General features: G+C 45.9%; 1 protein-coding gene across 10 annotated transcripts in view; it reads left to right on the forward strand.

Moving 5' to 3' along the window:
• Nucleotides 1-17,034, forward strand: part of FAM135B (family with sequence similarity 135 member B) — a 412,048-nt gene that overhangs the window by 84,048 nt on the left and 310,966 nt on the right. For 9 of the 10 annotated variants that reach the window (XM_033934533.1, XM_033934537.1, XM_033934535.1 and 6 more), the window contains 2 exons: nucleotides 9,225-9,320; nucleotides 16,163-16,242. In XM_033934533.1, coding sequence (XP_033790424.1) covers nucleotides 9,244-9,320; nucleotides 16,163-16,242 — 157 coding nt within the window. In that variant the 5' untranslated portion in view covers nucleotides 9,225-9,243. Of the gene's footprint in view, nucleotides 1-1,321; nucleotides 1,353-9,224; nucleotides 9,321-16,162; nucleotides 16,243-17,034 lie in introns of those variants that run through there. The other variant, XM_033934540.1, reaches the window with a different exon arrangement.

Genomic DNA, 17,034 nt, shown 5'->3' on the forward strand with positions numbered 1-17,034 from the left:
CTGACCACATCACAAATGCTTACCTTGACTCACACTGGCTACCAATAAAAGCAAGATCCCAGTTCAAATTCTACTGTCTACTATACAAAGTAACACACGGAACGGCACCCAGCTACCTAAACAAAAGACTACACCGTAATCGCTCACACAGACTAAGGAGAACTCAAAACCTATTCACTTACCCTCCTCTCAAAGGTACTCGACGTAAGAAACTATACGACAGCCTTTTAGCCACTCAGGCAGCAAGAATTGACACTACCATTTCCAAACTACTGATCAAATCAATAGACATAAAAGAATTCCGAAAAGAAATCAAAACTCATCTCTTCAAAAAACACTTTCCTTCATCTTAACCTCAACATAGCACTAGAAATTACACACACGAACACCCCTCCATAAATATACCTAAACATTGTACAACTCACTTCATCAACCTACGATTTATCTACTACGTGCTCCAAATTTCTCCTGGAAACTTCCAGACTAACAATTGTAACTTGATATATTCCTGATTCTATGTACTGTAATATTCCTGAATTTGTCCAGTCTCTTAAATTGTAATCCGCTTAGAACCGCAAGGCACAAGCGGAATAGAAATCTGTAATGTAATGTAATGTAATGTAATGTACTATTATGGGGGCGGGGTCTGGGGCGGAGATGGGTGGGGTCTGGCCCACGACTTAGCCCAGTGTTCTTCAACTGCTGGTCCGCGGACCGGTGCCGGTCCACAAAATAATTCTTTTATTTCCGCCGGTCCATAGGTGTAAAAAGGTTGAAGAACATTGGTCTCAACCTTTCTTAAAACCAGCTACGCTATCTGCACAGGGATGGTGGTCAATAGTGAAAAATCTGCAAAATGATCCGGGGGATATGAGAGGGATAAATGTTGGATGTGACAGTAGAGGGGGTGGGAGAGATGCCTGGATCTGTCAACACAGATGGACAATGAGAGAAAGAGGGAGACTTGTTGCCAATAGGGATGGAGGAGAAAGAAAGAAAAGTTGGACTCATGGAAGGACAGAGAGAGATGTTGGTTGGGGAAGGGAATGAGGTATGGAGGAGAGGAAGCATGCAGGAGGCAGAAAGTGTTGGACTCGTGGAGAGAGAGAGAGAGTGAGAGATGGGTGGGGAGGGCAGAAAAGGAGGAAAGGAAAAATGTCACACTCAGGTGAAGGAGAAGAGGTCAGAGAGTAAAAAGTTGAACTCATTGAGGGAGAAAGAGAGATGTTGGTTCGGGGAGGGAATGAGGACTGGAGGAGAGGAAGCATGCAGGAGTCTGAAAGAAATATATATTGCATGTACAGTCAGAAGGAAGTGCAACCAGAGACTCATAAAATCACCAGATAGCAAAGGTAGGAAAAATGATTTTATTTTCAATTTAGTGATCGGAATGTGTCAGTTTGAGAATTTATATCTGCTTTCTATATTTTGCACTATATTTGTATTTTTCTATAGTTGTTACTGAGGTGACATTGCATATTTTAAAGTCATCTGCCTTACCTCTTTGAAATCCCCCCCAATATAAATGACGATTAACATTTTCTCTGCATACAGTGTGCTTTGTGTTTTTTTAAATTTTGTGGTTACCATTATGTATTAAGATTATATTGTGTGTATATGAAAAATGGATGGAAGAAATTGCAATTAGTACTATTATTATGGGGGTGGTGTCTGGGGCGGAGCTTGGGCAGAGGTACTTGGTTGATATTTGTTAGACTTAGGGGGTACTTGGCTTGAAGAAGTTGAGAAACACTGCTATACACCATATTCCTAGTGCATGATATTTCACTACTGCTACACTTGTAACTATTATTTCCCTAGCAACAGCAGCAGATGAATCCAGAGACCAATGGGATAGCTCACATCTACCAGCAGGCGGAGATAGAGAAACTGATTAACAGGTGGTCCTATTGGCTGGCACTCCTCCTGTTTATCCAGTATTCTCTATCTCCCAGCAGGAAAAGGTCACTATTCAACTAGCTCCTGAATTCTGGCTGTGACTGGAACTTTATTTTCTCCTGTTGAGGTTTCTCTTCAGTGAGACTGCCATTCTGTTTCTCCTGTTGAGGTTTCTCTTCAGTGAGACTGCCATTCTGTTTCTCCTGTTGAGGTTTCTCTTCAGTGAGACTGCCATTCTGTTTCTCCTGTTGAGATTTTCTCTTCAGTGAGACAGGGGTGTCAGGCTGAACGGTGCCGGCTTTAGGGGTTACACCTGGGCCCCCCCAGGTCCCTGCCTCACCCTCCCTCCATTGCTAGAGGGTCTGACTGGGTCTCAATTTTTTTCTTCTTTCCCTTCTCTGTTAAAAAAAAAAAAAAGAGACCACAGTTGCTACATTCTGCCATGTTTTTGCTGCAAACTGGCTTCAACCGGCCCTAACAACAAGCTTGTGAGTATGTCTGGCTTTTAGGGTTGTTTGAACTTCAGGTTCTGTTTGGGAGTCTTAGTACTGTGGGTTCGGTCATTGTACATTTAAGGTATGGATATTTTATTGAGGCTAAGTTTTATGACTAGAAATCCGTGGAGGGAGCCGGGACTTCCCGCCCTTTGCATGCACGCGCTTGGTTTCCTTGTTGGTTACAGCGCGGCAGTAGCGATGCGATTTCTTGCTCGCACTTGTTCTCATTGTTGGGTTTCAGTGCAGCAGTAGTCCTGTTTATTCTGAGGCTCTCTTTCATCGGTGTTTGTCACGGCCATGTGCAGCTGATTGTGCAGGTACCGGTTTATAGCAGCGCGCATGAGATGGGATATGTTTTTTCCGGCGCTGTGGGCCGTTCTTCTGGTTATTCCCCGAGTCTGATTTTCTTTCTATGCAAGCCGCGGCAGGGTAAATTATGCGGGGCTCGAATCCGACTATGTTTCTAGGAGCGTTGATGCAGCGACCACGTGTCAGCGAGAATCAGGCGTACGCTTGGGTCTCCGGCGATGGCGGGAGAGCTGCAGCGTTCCGGTAGTTTGTTTTCAGCTGACTTTGGTCAGGGTATGCCGGGGCTTCTCTCCTTTCCGGTTCAGACAAGTTGTATGTGTTTCACCAGCTTTGGGACAAGCTTGAGCAGATTTATATGTCTATGTCTGTGTTCCTGCTGTACTCCCTTGAAGGAAGCTGCTTGTTTAATCGGACTCTGGGGTTAGCACTCAAGGGGTTTACCAGAGAGACTCTGACCTGTGCTAAGTCACCCAGTCTCGGTTTGTCTCCGGACTGGGGCGACATACGGCAACTCACAGCACGGTGAGATCAGCAGTAAGATAGTGCCCTGTATTTCACACAGGTATCTCATTGTCTCTCTTGGGGTCCCTGCAGATTGAGCCTTTGTCTGTTGGTAACTGTCCTTATTTGGGCCTCTGTGCTGAGCTGCATGTGTCTAGTAGTGGCACAGGATATACAGTGGTGCCTCACACAACGAACTTAATTGGTTCCAGGAGCAAGTTTGTTATGCGAAAAGTTCGTTATGTGAAACGCGTTTTCCCATAACAATACATGTAAAAAAAAATAATTCGTTCTGTAGCATAAAATATGCTAAGATGACATAAAAAAAGATAAATTTTTTGTTATTATTTTTATTTAGATACATCTAAAAACATAATTGTTTTTTAAAACAACACACATTTTTTAAATTTAAAGACAGACTAAGTAGAGTCTAATTTTACAGTGAGAGAGGGCAGAGTCTCAGCTGCAAAAACTGGGACTTAACTGTTCATTTTTTTTTTTTTTCTAGCATCGGGGAAGCGGTGAGAGTAGCTCCGCCCCCCCAAAGCAGCCCCCTTTCCTTCTCCCGCTGACTCTCTCTCTGGCCCCCTTTCTCTGTCTGTCTTTCTGTCCCTCTCACTGCCCCTGTGTCTTTCTTTCTTTCTGTCTCCCTCCCTCCCGCTGTCTGTCTGTCATTTTTCCCCATTTCCCTGTGCAGCAGCATAAGGGGTTAGGGAGTTTCTCAGGCTGGCAAACTGTCTTCTCCTCTCCCTCTCTAATGCTCCTCCTATGCTTTCCTTTTCTGTTCTCTTCCTCCTTCACCATCCCCTCCTCTTTGTCCAATCTCTCTCTCTCTGCTTCTCTCCTCCTCTCTGATTTTCTTCTTCTACCTTGCCTCTCCTCCACCCTCTGATGCTTGTCTCTCCTGATTCCCCCCTCTGGTGCTGGCCGACTCGTGGCTGGCACCCATTGGCTGCTGCGCGCGAGACCTGCCAGCGGCCGGATGCAATGGGAAGCAGTCATCTGTTGGAGGCTGTAGTCGGGAGTCAGCGCCGTTAAAGCTGGTGGTTCTGCTTAGAAAGAACCACGCGCCTGTTTGAAAACTGTCACGCCGCTGGAGCCGGGAGGCGACAGAGAGCAACCGTTGCCAATCCAGCGCGTCTCTCCCCGTCTCCTCCCTGTGCGCGCATGCTCGCTCTCAGGCCTCCCCTCCCCACCCCACCATCCTAACTCATACCTGAGGCCGTCCACCACCAACACCACTTCCGCAGCTCGCTCGCGCTTCGATACCCCGTCCCCTCTGACGCGGACCGCCTCGCTGGAAACAGGAAGTGTTTGGGGGGGAGGGCTAGATGCTGGATAATCGGGGGAAACAAGTGAGAGAGGGCAGTTAAGCGCAGTGCCTGCGCGGAAGGATGCAGCTCGGGCGACTTCGTTGTGTGAAACGAAGTCCGTTGTACGAATCAAGACAAGAAGTTCGTTGTGCGCAGCGTTCGCTGTGCGAGGCGTTCGTTATGCGAGGCACCACTGTATATGCCTAAAGGTAGTACAAACAGTTTCCAAGTTCGGGCTGTCTCTATGGGCATAATGACCCTGCGCATCTTCCTGCGGCCAGGACTCTCTTTCTCTATTTCTGAGGGGGCTTGTACTTCAGATTTCCATGCTTATCACGCTGGTTTCTCCTGTCACCATTTTCTCATGGCACATGCTAGACGGGCCCCCCCGACCAGACAGGAAGGGCTGTACAGCTCCTTTTAACCAGGAGCCAGTTACCTATTCTATCAAACCCGCAGAGGATTACGCGCTATGTGGCTGTTAGCCTCATCCCTGAAGCTCTCATTAGCGATGTGAGCTTTGTCTGATACCTGTAAGGATGCTGTTGTTTTCCACAGGGCGGTAGATGCAGCATCTTGATTGAGTCGAGTACGTATTCACTTTAAAGGACATACATATTTCGCTCATGTTGCATAGGGTTAGTACTGTTTTCATGGTTCCAGTATTTTCCTCTTTACATTGTGAATCTTGATTTTTCCTAGGAGAATCTTCTTGCAGATCCTACAGTCTCATCCTGCCATTCCCTGACTTTCTGCACTTCATTCTGAGGGGATCTTGACTTCTTCCAATGACTCTTCAGGCTTTCTCATGAGGGAGAAGACGCTATAATGTCAGGTCAGGGGGCTGTGAAGATTTTTCAGGATGCTTGCATCTATGCATCCACCTCAGGTTTCCAGTTCGTTCTTGGAGTCTCTATGTTTTGTGTTTCCCTTTTCAGTGTTACTGGTCCTCAGGACAGTTCTTGTAGTTCTTCGGGAACTAAGGGACGTTGTTCCACTTACTGCATGGTGCCCGAGACGGGGGCATTGGGCAGGTTGGATCCCATTCTGCTGAATTAGTTTCTCGGGGTTACACATTTCTGCAGACAACCTGGGAGTATATTTACATTTTCTCTGTGGACTCCGAATCGGCACTTGGTTTGCCTGCCTTTCTTGGAGCAGCGCTTTCGGTTTTGGCACATGCCATTTCGCCTACCCAAGGCTTCACGAACGTTTTAGGTGATGTGGGTGGTGGTACCGTTTTGGTGCTACCAGGCGATTCATCTAATTTCTTCTTGACTGCCTGCTTGATTCTGACGACTTCCAGTCGGGCCATTTGACTGACACGAAAAGGGTGGTATCTTTTCCTCAGTTCTTTACACGTGCATCTTCGAATTTGCACAGCGCTCTTTTCTCCTGTACTATTTATAGGTATATCGGGGTAATGTTTTTATTTATATAGGAGAGACATGTGTTTCTTTCCGGAGACTTGGGCGTGGGGTCTCAGTCTTAGATTGGTATTCTTCTTCGCTTACCATGACCAAGAGTATGGGATTTTGTACAGTTTCTGGGATCCATATTGCTGACTCCACTGGGAACTTCGGCTTGCTTTCCCCCTTCTTACGCTACAGCAGTCGCTTTTGTTCCGGTGGTTTCCGGTATCTCAGGACTCCAATTATTTGGTATGCTCCTCCTGCATTGCTCTGTATGATTTGGTGGCTCAGCGCGATTTCTCTTTTCAAGGCATGCCTCGGTCTTTGCTGGACTAGCTCATGACCACCGACCATCCCGGGCTGTCGGGTTGGGGGAATCGGTGGCTTCAATCCTCAGCTCTAGCAGTCTGGTCTTCAGAGGCGACTCAGTACTTGTTCATTCTTCTACTCTTGAGCAGGGTCAGGCTACCTTTCTGGAGCTTCAGATCATTTTTCCGGATTGCCGCTGAGGGTCCTTTTGGTCAGTATTAGGATGGGAGTATTTCTCTACAGCTTGGGCAGTAGGTGTTGTACTCAGTTGGCAGGTGAAATTGGTCTGCTTCAATGGGTGGACTCTCATCTTCGTCTTCTGTTGACAGATCCTTTTATGGATCAGGATAAGAGGTTTGGATAGACTTTCTCTCCGCGGAATCTGAGCATGGCCCATTTCTTGTATGTTACAGTGTACAGCGTTGTGTACGCTCTGGAAAGTGTGCATGTTAGTAATAGTGTAATCTTCTGCATCCTGGATATTGAGATTTGTGGCTCAGGCATTCTAGCTCTTTTTATGGACGTGAGATCTCCTTGACCTAGACCTCATGGCCTCGTCTCTCAATTCTAAGCTTCCTAGCTTCTTCGGCGGGCCCAGGGAGTGGGAGTTAGAGGGGGTAGTTGTGTGGCTCCTTTCTCGCCTCTGCCTTCTCTTTTTCATTGTTTTCCGCTGGCTGATGATGGCTTGGATTTGCCATCTCGAGCTCGCTTTCCGGGCACAGTATTTGTAGAATCTCTGGATTGGCAGCGCCATCCTTACTATGCGGATTTGATGAGTCTTTCGACAGCCGGACTAAGAAGTTTCCTGGTATCGCCGGCTTTGCTCGCCTAGGGTCCGATCAACATGGATATTTGTACTACTTTAGTATTACGACCTAGTTTTTTGAAAAATCTTGGCTGACGTGTAAGGGTTATGCGAAGCAGGTTGTTTCTTCTCTTATCCAGGTGCTACGGACGTCTTCTCCTGTGGCTTCTGCTTCCTTATGGAGGTTTTTCCTTTCTTGGGTGCTTCTTAACGTTTGAACCACTCCAGAGTTCCTTTTTGGCACAAGTGTATTGACGAGGGCTTAGCGTTCAATTCCCTTCAGCTTCTAGTGCCATTCTTGGCTTGTTACAAGGGCTAGGTATATTGCTCTTCGCTTACTTCTCAGCTTCATGTAGTTCAGTTCCTAAACAGAGTGCGGTATATTCATGCGCCTCTTAGAAAGCCCTGTTTGGAGTACAATCTTTACGTACTTCTTCTCAGTTTACCGAAGGCTTCATTTCAGCCTTGTCTTTTGGGACTCTAAAGGGCTGTGCCGTTGAACATGGGGTTTCTTGTGGCCATGGCTTCAGCTCTGCAGTTTTCTATGTTGCAGGCCTAACGGGGATTCCTATTTCTGATTTCCGAAATATGGGGGATCAGTTCGGATGGTACCACTATTTCTTTCTAGGGGGTATCATCCTTTCTTTTATGTCATGCTCGCTTTTCCTTCCTTCTTCCTGGGAGGAGAAATTGGGAGCAGTGCTTTTATTCACTGCATTTTTTGATACGTACGTAGCGTTTTCCGCGAGCTCGGTTTTTAACGACTTTTAATTGTTTATATCTCCTTTTTGTATTCTTCAAGGGACGCCTCAAACGTATGGCGGCGTCCGAAGCCTCCATCGCTCAATGGGTCCAGGAGGACATTCTTTATGCTTGCTTGCTGGCAAGGAAGCGGTTGGCGAAAGAACTTCATGACCATTCTGCCGGAGCGATGGCTACTTCTTGGGCTCAGCCCAGAGGTTTTTTCCTTGGAGGAGATTTGTCTCGCGGCTAATTGGTCTTCCGAGAGTGCTTTCTCTCCGCATTTCTGCTTGGATGTGGGGGTGCATGCGGTAGGGGCGTTTTGTACTTCGGTTGTTGCGGAGGCGGCGTTTGCTTCCCACCCAGATTGAGGATTGCTTTGCTACATCCCATTGGTCTCTGGATTCATCTGCTGCTGTTGCTAGGGAAGGAAAAATTATGTTCTTACCTGTTAATTTTCTTTCCCTTAGACGCAGCAGATGAATCCAGAGCCCCATCCTTTCTGGATATTGTCTCTCGGTTTTTTCTTTTGCAACTTTCGCAGTTTGTTATTATGGCAGGTTGTTTTCTGTATTATTGCATTTTGAGATTTGTTATGAGAAAGACGTTTTTTACATGCTATGCCTATTGATGGTTATGGATGCTTGGGCAAGGAGATATACTGGATAAACAGGAGGAGTGCCAGCCAATAGGACCACCTGTTAATTAGTTTCTCTATCTCCGCCTGCTGGTAGATGTGAGCTATCCCATTGGTCTCTGGATTCATCTGCTGCGTCTAAGGGAAAGAAAATTAACAGGTAAGAACATAATTTTTCCTTCTGCTCTCCTCGGAGAACACCTGCTATAGGTAACTTTGCTTTCTCTTCCCTTTGAATTAACATCTAAGCCATCTTACCCATATTTTAGGTTTTAAATTCTTTATTCATTTTTGCATGTTACAACAAGTGTAGCAGTTAAACTCATATGCACTTAGAGATACACACTTGATTAACTCTCATATATGCTTTAAGTATAACATTTCATAACTAATTAATATTCTGTAATATTTTAAAAATTATGTAAGAAATCTAATATTTAAATTATTCTTATTGAATAGAATAACCTCCCCTCCCCATATTTTAAAACAGCTGTTTAAGCAAGGCTATTTTGCTTGCTGTTTAGTGAGAAATCAGGCTCTGTGTAGAAGATTCTTGTACCTTTTGGTGCACCATGGCTCTTCCGGATTGTAACTTCTTTTCCCATTTTACGAGTATAACTTCCCCTTGTAATCTTGTATGTTCTTCCAGTTCGATAAATTTAAATAGTAAAATGCCAAGATGTTATTGTATTAATTTGTTTTCCACAGAGATTTATGTATAAAATTTGGCACACCTCAGTATTCTACCATTGTTCATCAAATAAAATATTTCTTCTTGAAATGTTTCTTACTGCTCTGTAGGTGATGAGTTGAGACAATCATGTCGGAGGTACAAGGGACGGCTGAGTTTTCTGTGGAGCTTCACAAATTCCATAATGTGGATCTCTTCCAAAGAGGGTGAGTGCTAAGCATTTATTTAATTTGCTTTCAACTTTGACCTTAAAAAGAGTTCACTCCACAAACCAATGGGAATGGTCATTCTCTGATTTGTCTGTGCTGAGGGAATACAATGCAGGACATCGGGCAGAAGCTGAGGTATCTTGTCATTGCTTTCAATTGAAGCATGGTACTGAGGTCTTCGGTGTCCTCATAGTGCTTTTGATATGAGAACCACTCATCCTCCATGCTATCAGAGAAGTTGCAACAGTCAAGATCCAAGACCCAGTTTATGACACACCCCAAGTGACTCAGGAGGATGTGGCCACTTCTAGTGTGCCTATGCCTTTGTTGATGGCAGTCTTCGGGGAGCAGCTCATGTAGTAAAAGGAGGAGCAGATGGAGTGCTTCTTTGCTTGAAGCAATGCTGCAGCTTTGACAATAATGTCATGGGTAGATGCTATCCAGCCAATAATTGAAATCCATGCTCTGCTTGAAAAAGATGCCCTGACACCACAGCCCAGAGAGGGCTCAAAGTTGAGGTCGGCTGCACATGTCCATTTCCAATACTTCTGGAAAGGAAGCTTCAGGAACCTTTACAATTCTGATGCCTCAGAAGATGACCATGCAGTCAGTGATGCCCTGACACCACAGCCCAGAGAGGGCTCAAAGTTGAGGTCGGCTGCACATGTCCATTTCCAATACTTCTGGAAAGGAAGCTTCAGTGATGCATCAGGAACCTTCACAATTCTGATGCCTCAGAAGATGACCATGCAGTCCTGGGATTCTGATGAGGAGAACTCTGTTATTGAATTTGTATGGGAGATGTTTTATGTTTTATTTAAAAGCTTGATATACCGCCCAGGTTTATCGGATCAGGTCAGTTTACATTTTCCAAAGACTCTGGCCTTTCCATAGCTATTAGAGATGGAAGAGGAGCCTAATATCCTCCAGTTCCTCAGCCCGCCTACAGAGGATGTGACTGTTTTTGCAGTATTACAGAATTAAGGGACTCTCTTCCAAGAGACATAGTTGAAGAACTCCACTTGCTAGTAGCCAAAGGGGTGGAGTGTGGCGCAGTAGTTAAAGATACAGTCTCAGCACCCTGAGGTTGTGGGTTCAAACCCATGCTGTTCCTTGTGACCCTGGGCAAGTCACTTAATTCCCCCATTGCCCCAGGTACATTAGATTGAGCCTGCCAGGGAAGACAGGGAAAAATGCTTGAGTACCTGAATAAATTCATGTAAGCCATTCTGAACTCCCTTGGGAGAACTGTATAGAAAATTGAAAAAATAAGAGCTTCTCCATGAATATTGGCTTTTGCAGATTTGTCTGGCTGTGGGCCTCAGACCTAAGACAAGATATGTAGAAAAACTCACTGCTAGTACTGTACTGTGCCATACCATAGAGAAAATCTCTGTGGAAGTAAGTTGCAGAAGGCTGATACTCTCAAGTACTACTACTACTACTACTATTTATTATTTATATAGTGCTGAAAGATGTATGCACCGCTGTACATTTTGACATTTAATAGACTGTCCCTGCTCAGAAGAGCTTACAATCTAACTTAACAGTGAGACAAGACATATAGGGTTAGGGGTGCAGAACCCAAGGAGAGAGAAGTTAGGAGTTGAAAGCAGTCTTGAAGAGGTAGGCTTTTAACTGGGCTTTGAACACTGCTAGAGACTGAGAACATAAGAATAGCCTTACTGGTTAGACCAATGGTTCATCAAGCCCAGTAGCCCGTACTCACGGTGGCCAATCCAGGTCACTAGTACCTGTCCAAAACCCCAAATTTAACAATATTCCATGCTACCAATATAGGGTAAACAGTGGCTTCCCCCATGTCTTTCTCAATAACCGACTATGGACTTTTCCTCCAGGAACTTGCTATCCGCTCTTATCACATCCTCTGGCAACGCTTGCAGTTTCTCGCGCGAGGAGCCACGCTGAATGGCCCACGTTGCTCCTGATGCTCATAGGAACTCAATGAGCGTCAGGAGCAGTGCGAGCCATTCAGCATGGCTTTCTGCGCTAAAAACCGCTAGGGCGGTTTCGTAGAAGAGGGAGTAAATCTTAAGGGTGTGTGTTAGAGGCGTGTTTTGGTGAGCTTAGGGCGAACTTAGATGTTCTGCAGAGATAATAAAACTTTTAACATTTATTGAAGTGGTATAATATAAATTTTAAGTCATTCACGTGATTATCCCAGGACAAGCAGGCAGCATATTCTCACAAGTGGGTGACGTCATCTACGGAGCCCCAACGCAGACAGCTTTTCAAGCAAACTTGATTGAAGTTTCAAGTTTGCTATGCTGCACCACGCATGTGCATGTCTTCTCCCTCCACTAGAGGGCGCATCCCCACCTCGTGGTCTTCAGTTCTGTTTCTTCCGCGGAGCCAGAAGCCCTGTTTTTGCTCCGTGCTAAATTGCCTTCTGTCACCGCGGCTGGGTTGTTTTTCTTAGTCGCTGTGCTTTTTTTTGTTTTTCCTTTGATCGCGTAGTTGAAATCCGTCGGGAAAAAAAAAAAGTTTTCGTTCCAGGCTCCGGGGGCTCCCGGTAGCCGCGGCCGCGGGACCTCGTTCGTTCGCGGCCTTGTTTTTCGTTCATGTCCCGACCCTTGTCGGGCTTTAAAAAGTGCACCCGGTGCGATCGGTTGCTTTCCATCACCGATCCTCACCGGTGGTGCCTTGTCTGCGGATCACCCGAAGGACTCTTGCACTAGGTGTTCCACCTTCCAGCCTCGAGCGCTCCGCCGCCGGCGTGCCCGCATGGCGGAGCTCTTCATCGTCGAACCCGCGGCGGGGAAGGCCTCGACGTCGGCCTCAGCCTCGGCCCCGGCCTTGACCTCGGCATCGGTGCCCTCGACCTCGCTGCGGATGTCTTCATCTTCGAAGCCTGCGTCTTCGACGCCGAAGTCGGCCCCGGGTAAGTCCCCACTTCCTTCCTCTGCTCCAGGGTCCTCTAAGAAGCCGTCCTCGGGTCCCTCGACGGGGGGGGGGGGGGTCGTCCTCTGCCCCGCCCCGGACGTCGAAGTCGGGTGCTCCGCGGGAATACTCATTGCCGAGGTCGCCCTCGAGGGAGCACCCACCGGCGCCAGACATGCCGTCCATGATGGCCATTCCCGTGTTCCAGGACATGCTCCGAGCGCTTATCTCCTCGGAGCTGTCCTGCGCCCTGGCCCACCTACAGCCGTCCTCGGCCCCGACCTCGGCTCCGGCCTCGGCCCCGGTGGTTGTTCCTGCCTCGGCCTCGACCTTAGCCTCGGTCTCGGCTATTGACCAGCCTGTACGGAGCATGCGACCTCAGGACAAGGTGCGCCAAGTTCGCAGGATTTCTTCTTCCGATTCCTCGTCGGGGACCTCCTGCGGGTTCTCGTCCTCGGGTCGGCCCTGGGCGAAGCACCAGTCCCGGAAGTCCAAGCGCCCTCGTGGGTCGCCTCGGAGGCGCGGTCGCTCCTCGCCGACCCGGGAGGCTGAGACTCTGGGGCTCGGAGCTCAGCCTGACTAATCCACGGCTGTTCCGTTCCCCTGCGGGGAAAGGGTCGAGGGATTCCTCCCCGAGGAGGAGGAAGGCCTCGGTGCCCCGTACCCCGGGGACTTCCCCGAGGGGCTCCTCGGGGCTTTGGAGGTCTCTGACCCTGACGCGGTCCCTCGGTGCGGCTTCCTGGGTATTGGAGGCTGGCACGGGTCGTGAGCCTAGATACTCACGCGAGGCTTCTCCGTCCTTCTCGTCGGCGCGGGCCTCTCGCTCCCCTTCCCCTCCCTCGAGGCCCTCCTCATTTTCGAGGTTTGTGGTGGATATGGGGAAGGCTTTGGACTTGGACCTTTTGATGGGGTCCCAGTATTCCAAACAATTCTTGGAGGAGCAGGATTTGCCCTCCACACCTGCCCTTGAACAAGGTCCTGCAACAGACCTTCCTGCGGAATTTGGATTCCCCCTATGCGGTGACGGCTGTCCCCTCAAAGATGGAATCAAAATACCGCACGGTCCCCTGTAAGGGTTTCGAGAAGGCTCAGTTGTCCCACCAGTCTTTGCTTGTGGAGTCGTCTCTAAAGAAATCCCAGCCTTCTCGGGTGTCCGCAGCGGTTCCGCCCGGGCGTGAGGGGCGTACCCTGGATAAGTTCGGGCGACGCCTCTACCAAAATTCTATGATGGCGAATAGGGTACTTAACTATGCATTTACATTCACCTCGTACCTTCGCCATCTGGTCAAGTCCATGCCCCGTTATCACGGGGTCATGCCCGACTCTCATAAAGGGGACTTTACCAAGCTCATGGATTCTCTGTCGCAGCTGCGCCTTTTCCTTTTCCATGCCACCTACGACGCCTTTGAATTGACCTCAAGAGTCTCCGCGTTCGCGGTGGCAATGCGCCGCCTGGCGTGGTTGCGCATTGTAGATATGGACCCCAATCTGCAGGAGCACCTAGCAAATTTGCCCTGCGTGGGCTCGGAGCTCTTCGATGAGTCCCTGGAGGCGGCTACTAAACGCCTCTCCGAACATGAGCGCTCCTTCGCCTCCCTTGTGCGCCCCAAGGCGAAGGCGTTGGCTCCGAAACTGTACCGTCCTCCACCGCGGCGCTATCCGCAGAAGTCCACGCCGGCTTTCTCCAGGCCTCCGCCCAGGCGACCCCCCTCAGCAGGCTAGGGCTCAACAGCAGCGACGGAGGGAATCTTACAACTTGCTTCTCTTTCCTTGCTTCGGGCCTTCCTCGTTGCTGGGTCCTGCCTTCATGGAAACAGAAAGTAGGCAGGACCCTGCAGCGAGGAAGGCCCGAAGCTTCCTGTCGTCGTTGACCAGTCTCCTGCCTGTCTCCTGCCTTAGCCCGTAGCAAACTCATGCTTCAGGACTCTAAGGTCTGCATGCCGGCTTCCCTTCTCTTCCCCCCACCCCCAGATGTAACTTCTGGTTTCGGAGGGAAGAGAGGGGAAGCCGGCATGCACACCTTAAAGCCCCGAAGCATGAGTTCGCTATGGGCTAAGGCGCCAAATCTCCAGCCGATGAGAGGTGGGGTTTTTAAAAAAAATGTTGAGCAGCGGCGACAGCTGCAGGATTTGCGATGGATGGCAGCCGGGCGGTCATCTAAATTAGCTGGGCGGATCGCCCGGCTGAAAGGCCCTAGGGAGAACACTGGTCATGTATTTGGGCTGCAAAAACCTGAGGGAATGGTACAGTTTAGGGGTAAAGAACTTTTGTGCATGAAAGAAGCATGGACTTGGGAGTGATTTTATGTAACATAGTAGATGACGGCAGATAAAGACCCGAATGGTCCATCCAGTCTGCCCAACCTGATTCATTTTTAATTTTTTAATTTTTTCTTCTTAGCTATTTCTGGGCAAGAATCCAAAGCTTTACCTGGTACTGTGCTTGGGTTCCAACTGCCGAAATCTCTGTTAAGACTTACTCCAGCCCATTTACACCCTCTCAGCCATTGAAGCCCTCATACAGACACAGACCGTGCAAGTCTGCCCAGTACTGGCCTTAGTATGTGATGATCTACAGGTTGAAAAGGTGACAGCAAACGGAAGAATGCTAGGGTGCATAGGGAGAGGTATGGCCAGTAGGAAAAAGGAGGTATTCCCCTTCAACAAGTAAATAAAACAAAAATATTGGGAGTAACCTTGGACCAAGAATTAAGCTATCATAATCAAATTAGTACAGTTGTCAAAAACCGTTTCAACAAATTGCGACTTATCAGATCAATAGCAAAAGTTCTTAAACCAGAAGCACTTAATATTCTCATCCACTCCCTTATCATTTCTAGGTTAGATTATTGTAATTCTTTATATGCGGCATAACTCATAAAGAAATAAGAAGAATACAAATAATACAAAATACAGCTATAAAAATTATAACAAACTCAAAAAAATATGATCATGTTACACCTCTCTTACAAGATGCACACTGGCTACCTATTATACACAGAATTACGTTTAAAATCGCATTATTAACATTTAAAATCCAACAAACACACGAGCCATTATTTCTGGACAGATTACTAATCCCTTACTCTTCATTAAGGACGCTGAGATCAACGCAACAAAACCTACTAACTATTCCTTCTTTAAAAATAATTGGGACAAGAAGAACAACTATATTTTCTGTACAAGCACCCCAACTGTGGAACAATTTACCTATTTACTTACGGAACGAAACATCACTAATCAAATTCAAACGAGGTCTGAAAAGCATTCTTTATAAAGATGCATTCAATACATAGATAGTAATCGTAATAAACACAATACTTGTTCTTTAAGGAATTAAATGAGCAGAACATCAATATAGAAACTATAAGTGTTTTTAATCTTAATTCTCTTTTTTTTCTTTTCTATCAAATTATCATTAATATTAATCTGGATCTTCTTAAACTCTTTATATTAAAAATTTTCTAATATTAAACCGATTAATTATTCCTAATATTACACCTCCCCTACCCTCCCCTACCCTCCCCTACCCTTAATTGTTCCCTTTTTTTTTTTCTTTTTTATTAATATTATAAATTATTTAAATTGTATTTCCACCTTTTACCTACATGTTTCAATTTGTATTAATAGAACATAATGATTAGTCTGTATTTTGTCTTATTTGTATTTGTAATCCCTGGTTTCTATTGTACATTACAATTATGTAATACGCATTGAAATATTTGATATTGCGTAAAATCAAAATTTAATAAACTTGAACTTGAACTTGAAACATGTATTGATGCCCCTGTATAAGACTCTGGTCAGATATTTACATGCCATGGTGACTTGGTTCCTTGGGTTTGCTTTTCCTTTTTGCTGTCAGTTAATGTTTTTTGTACATGTTTTGAGAAAAATTAAAAAATTTGTCTAAGAATATTTTATATCTTTTATAACCAGGTATTATCAAGTACGAGTAACTTTGAAAGTATCCTCTAAGATTCCTCATGGATTGACAGCAAAGCTAATTGGACAAACAGGTGAGCATTCCAAAGGAAAAATGATCTGTTATAAACAGTGCTTTGCAAAAGTCTTTACATTGTTGTACATGTTTCATATTCTGTTGCTTAAAAATACAATTCAAAATGTATTAAAATTTGTTCACTGTTCCACACAGCATACTTCACCGTTTCAGTATGGAAGAACAATTATAGAAATATTGAAAAAAGTTTCCATGTAAGAGAAACCAAAATTCTTGATTGCACACCTTTTGTCATTAAAAAAAAATTTGCTTTGCTTTCAAAAATTACCTTAACCCTTCCATGCATACGTTAAATTATCAACAACTTTACACACCTGGGGTCAATTTGACCCCATCACTTATAAGCACTGAAAGTTGCTTCAGCTTAATAATTTAGCAAATTCTCACTGTCAAGGCATTCAAGTGAAACATTTATGTTTATAAAATGTATGTTTAGGCCTACAGCATAACCGGTGATGTTCTGGTAATGTTTCAAAAATGTTTCTTCTCTTATTCAGCACACTCACTGTACAAATGTTTGGGTTTTTTTTTAATTTTTATTTATGCTTTTACAAATTAACAAATCAATTAATACTTGAAAGGAAATATAACAATCCAATAAGAAACAAGTACTAATTATAAAATAATAACACATAGTGACTATGACTAAAGTCCACAATTTGAGAAGAGAAGGAATCAATCACTTCCAAGGGTAGTTGGATTCAAGGAAATAAAACTAAATTAATTAAAATAACAGAATGCAGTTGGAGTTATTTAACTAATGGCCTGCTTGGCTGATTCCATGGAGGTG

Source organism: Geotrypetes seraphini, chromosome 2 (assembly GCF_902459505.1).
Source record: "Geotrypetes seraphini chromosome 2, aGeoSer1.1, whole genome shotgun sequence".
In the NCBI taxonomy this organism is placed as follows: Eukaryota; Metazoa; Chordata; class Amphibia; order Gymnophiona; family Dermophiidae; genus Geotrypetes; species Geotrypetes seraphini.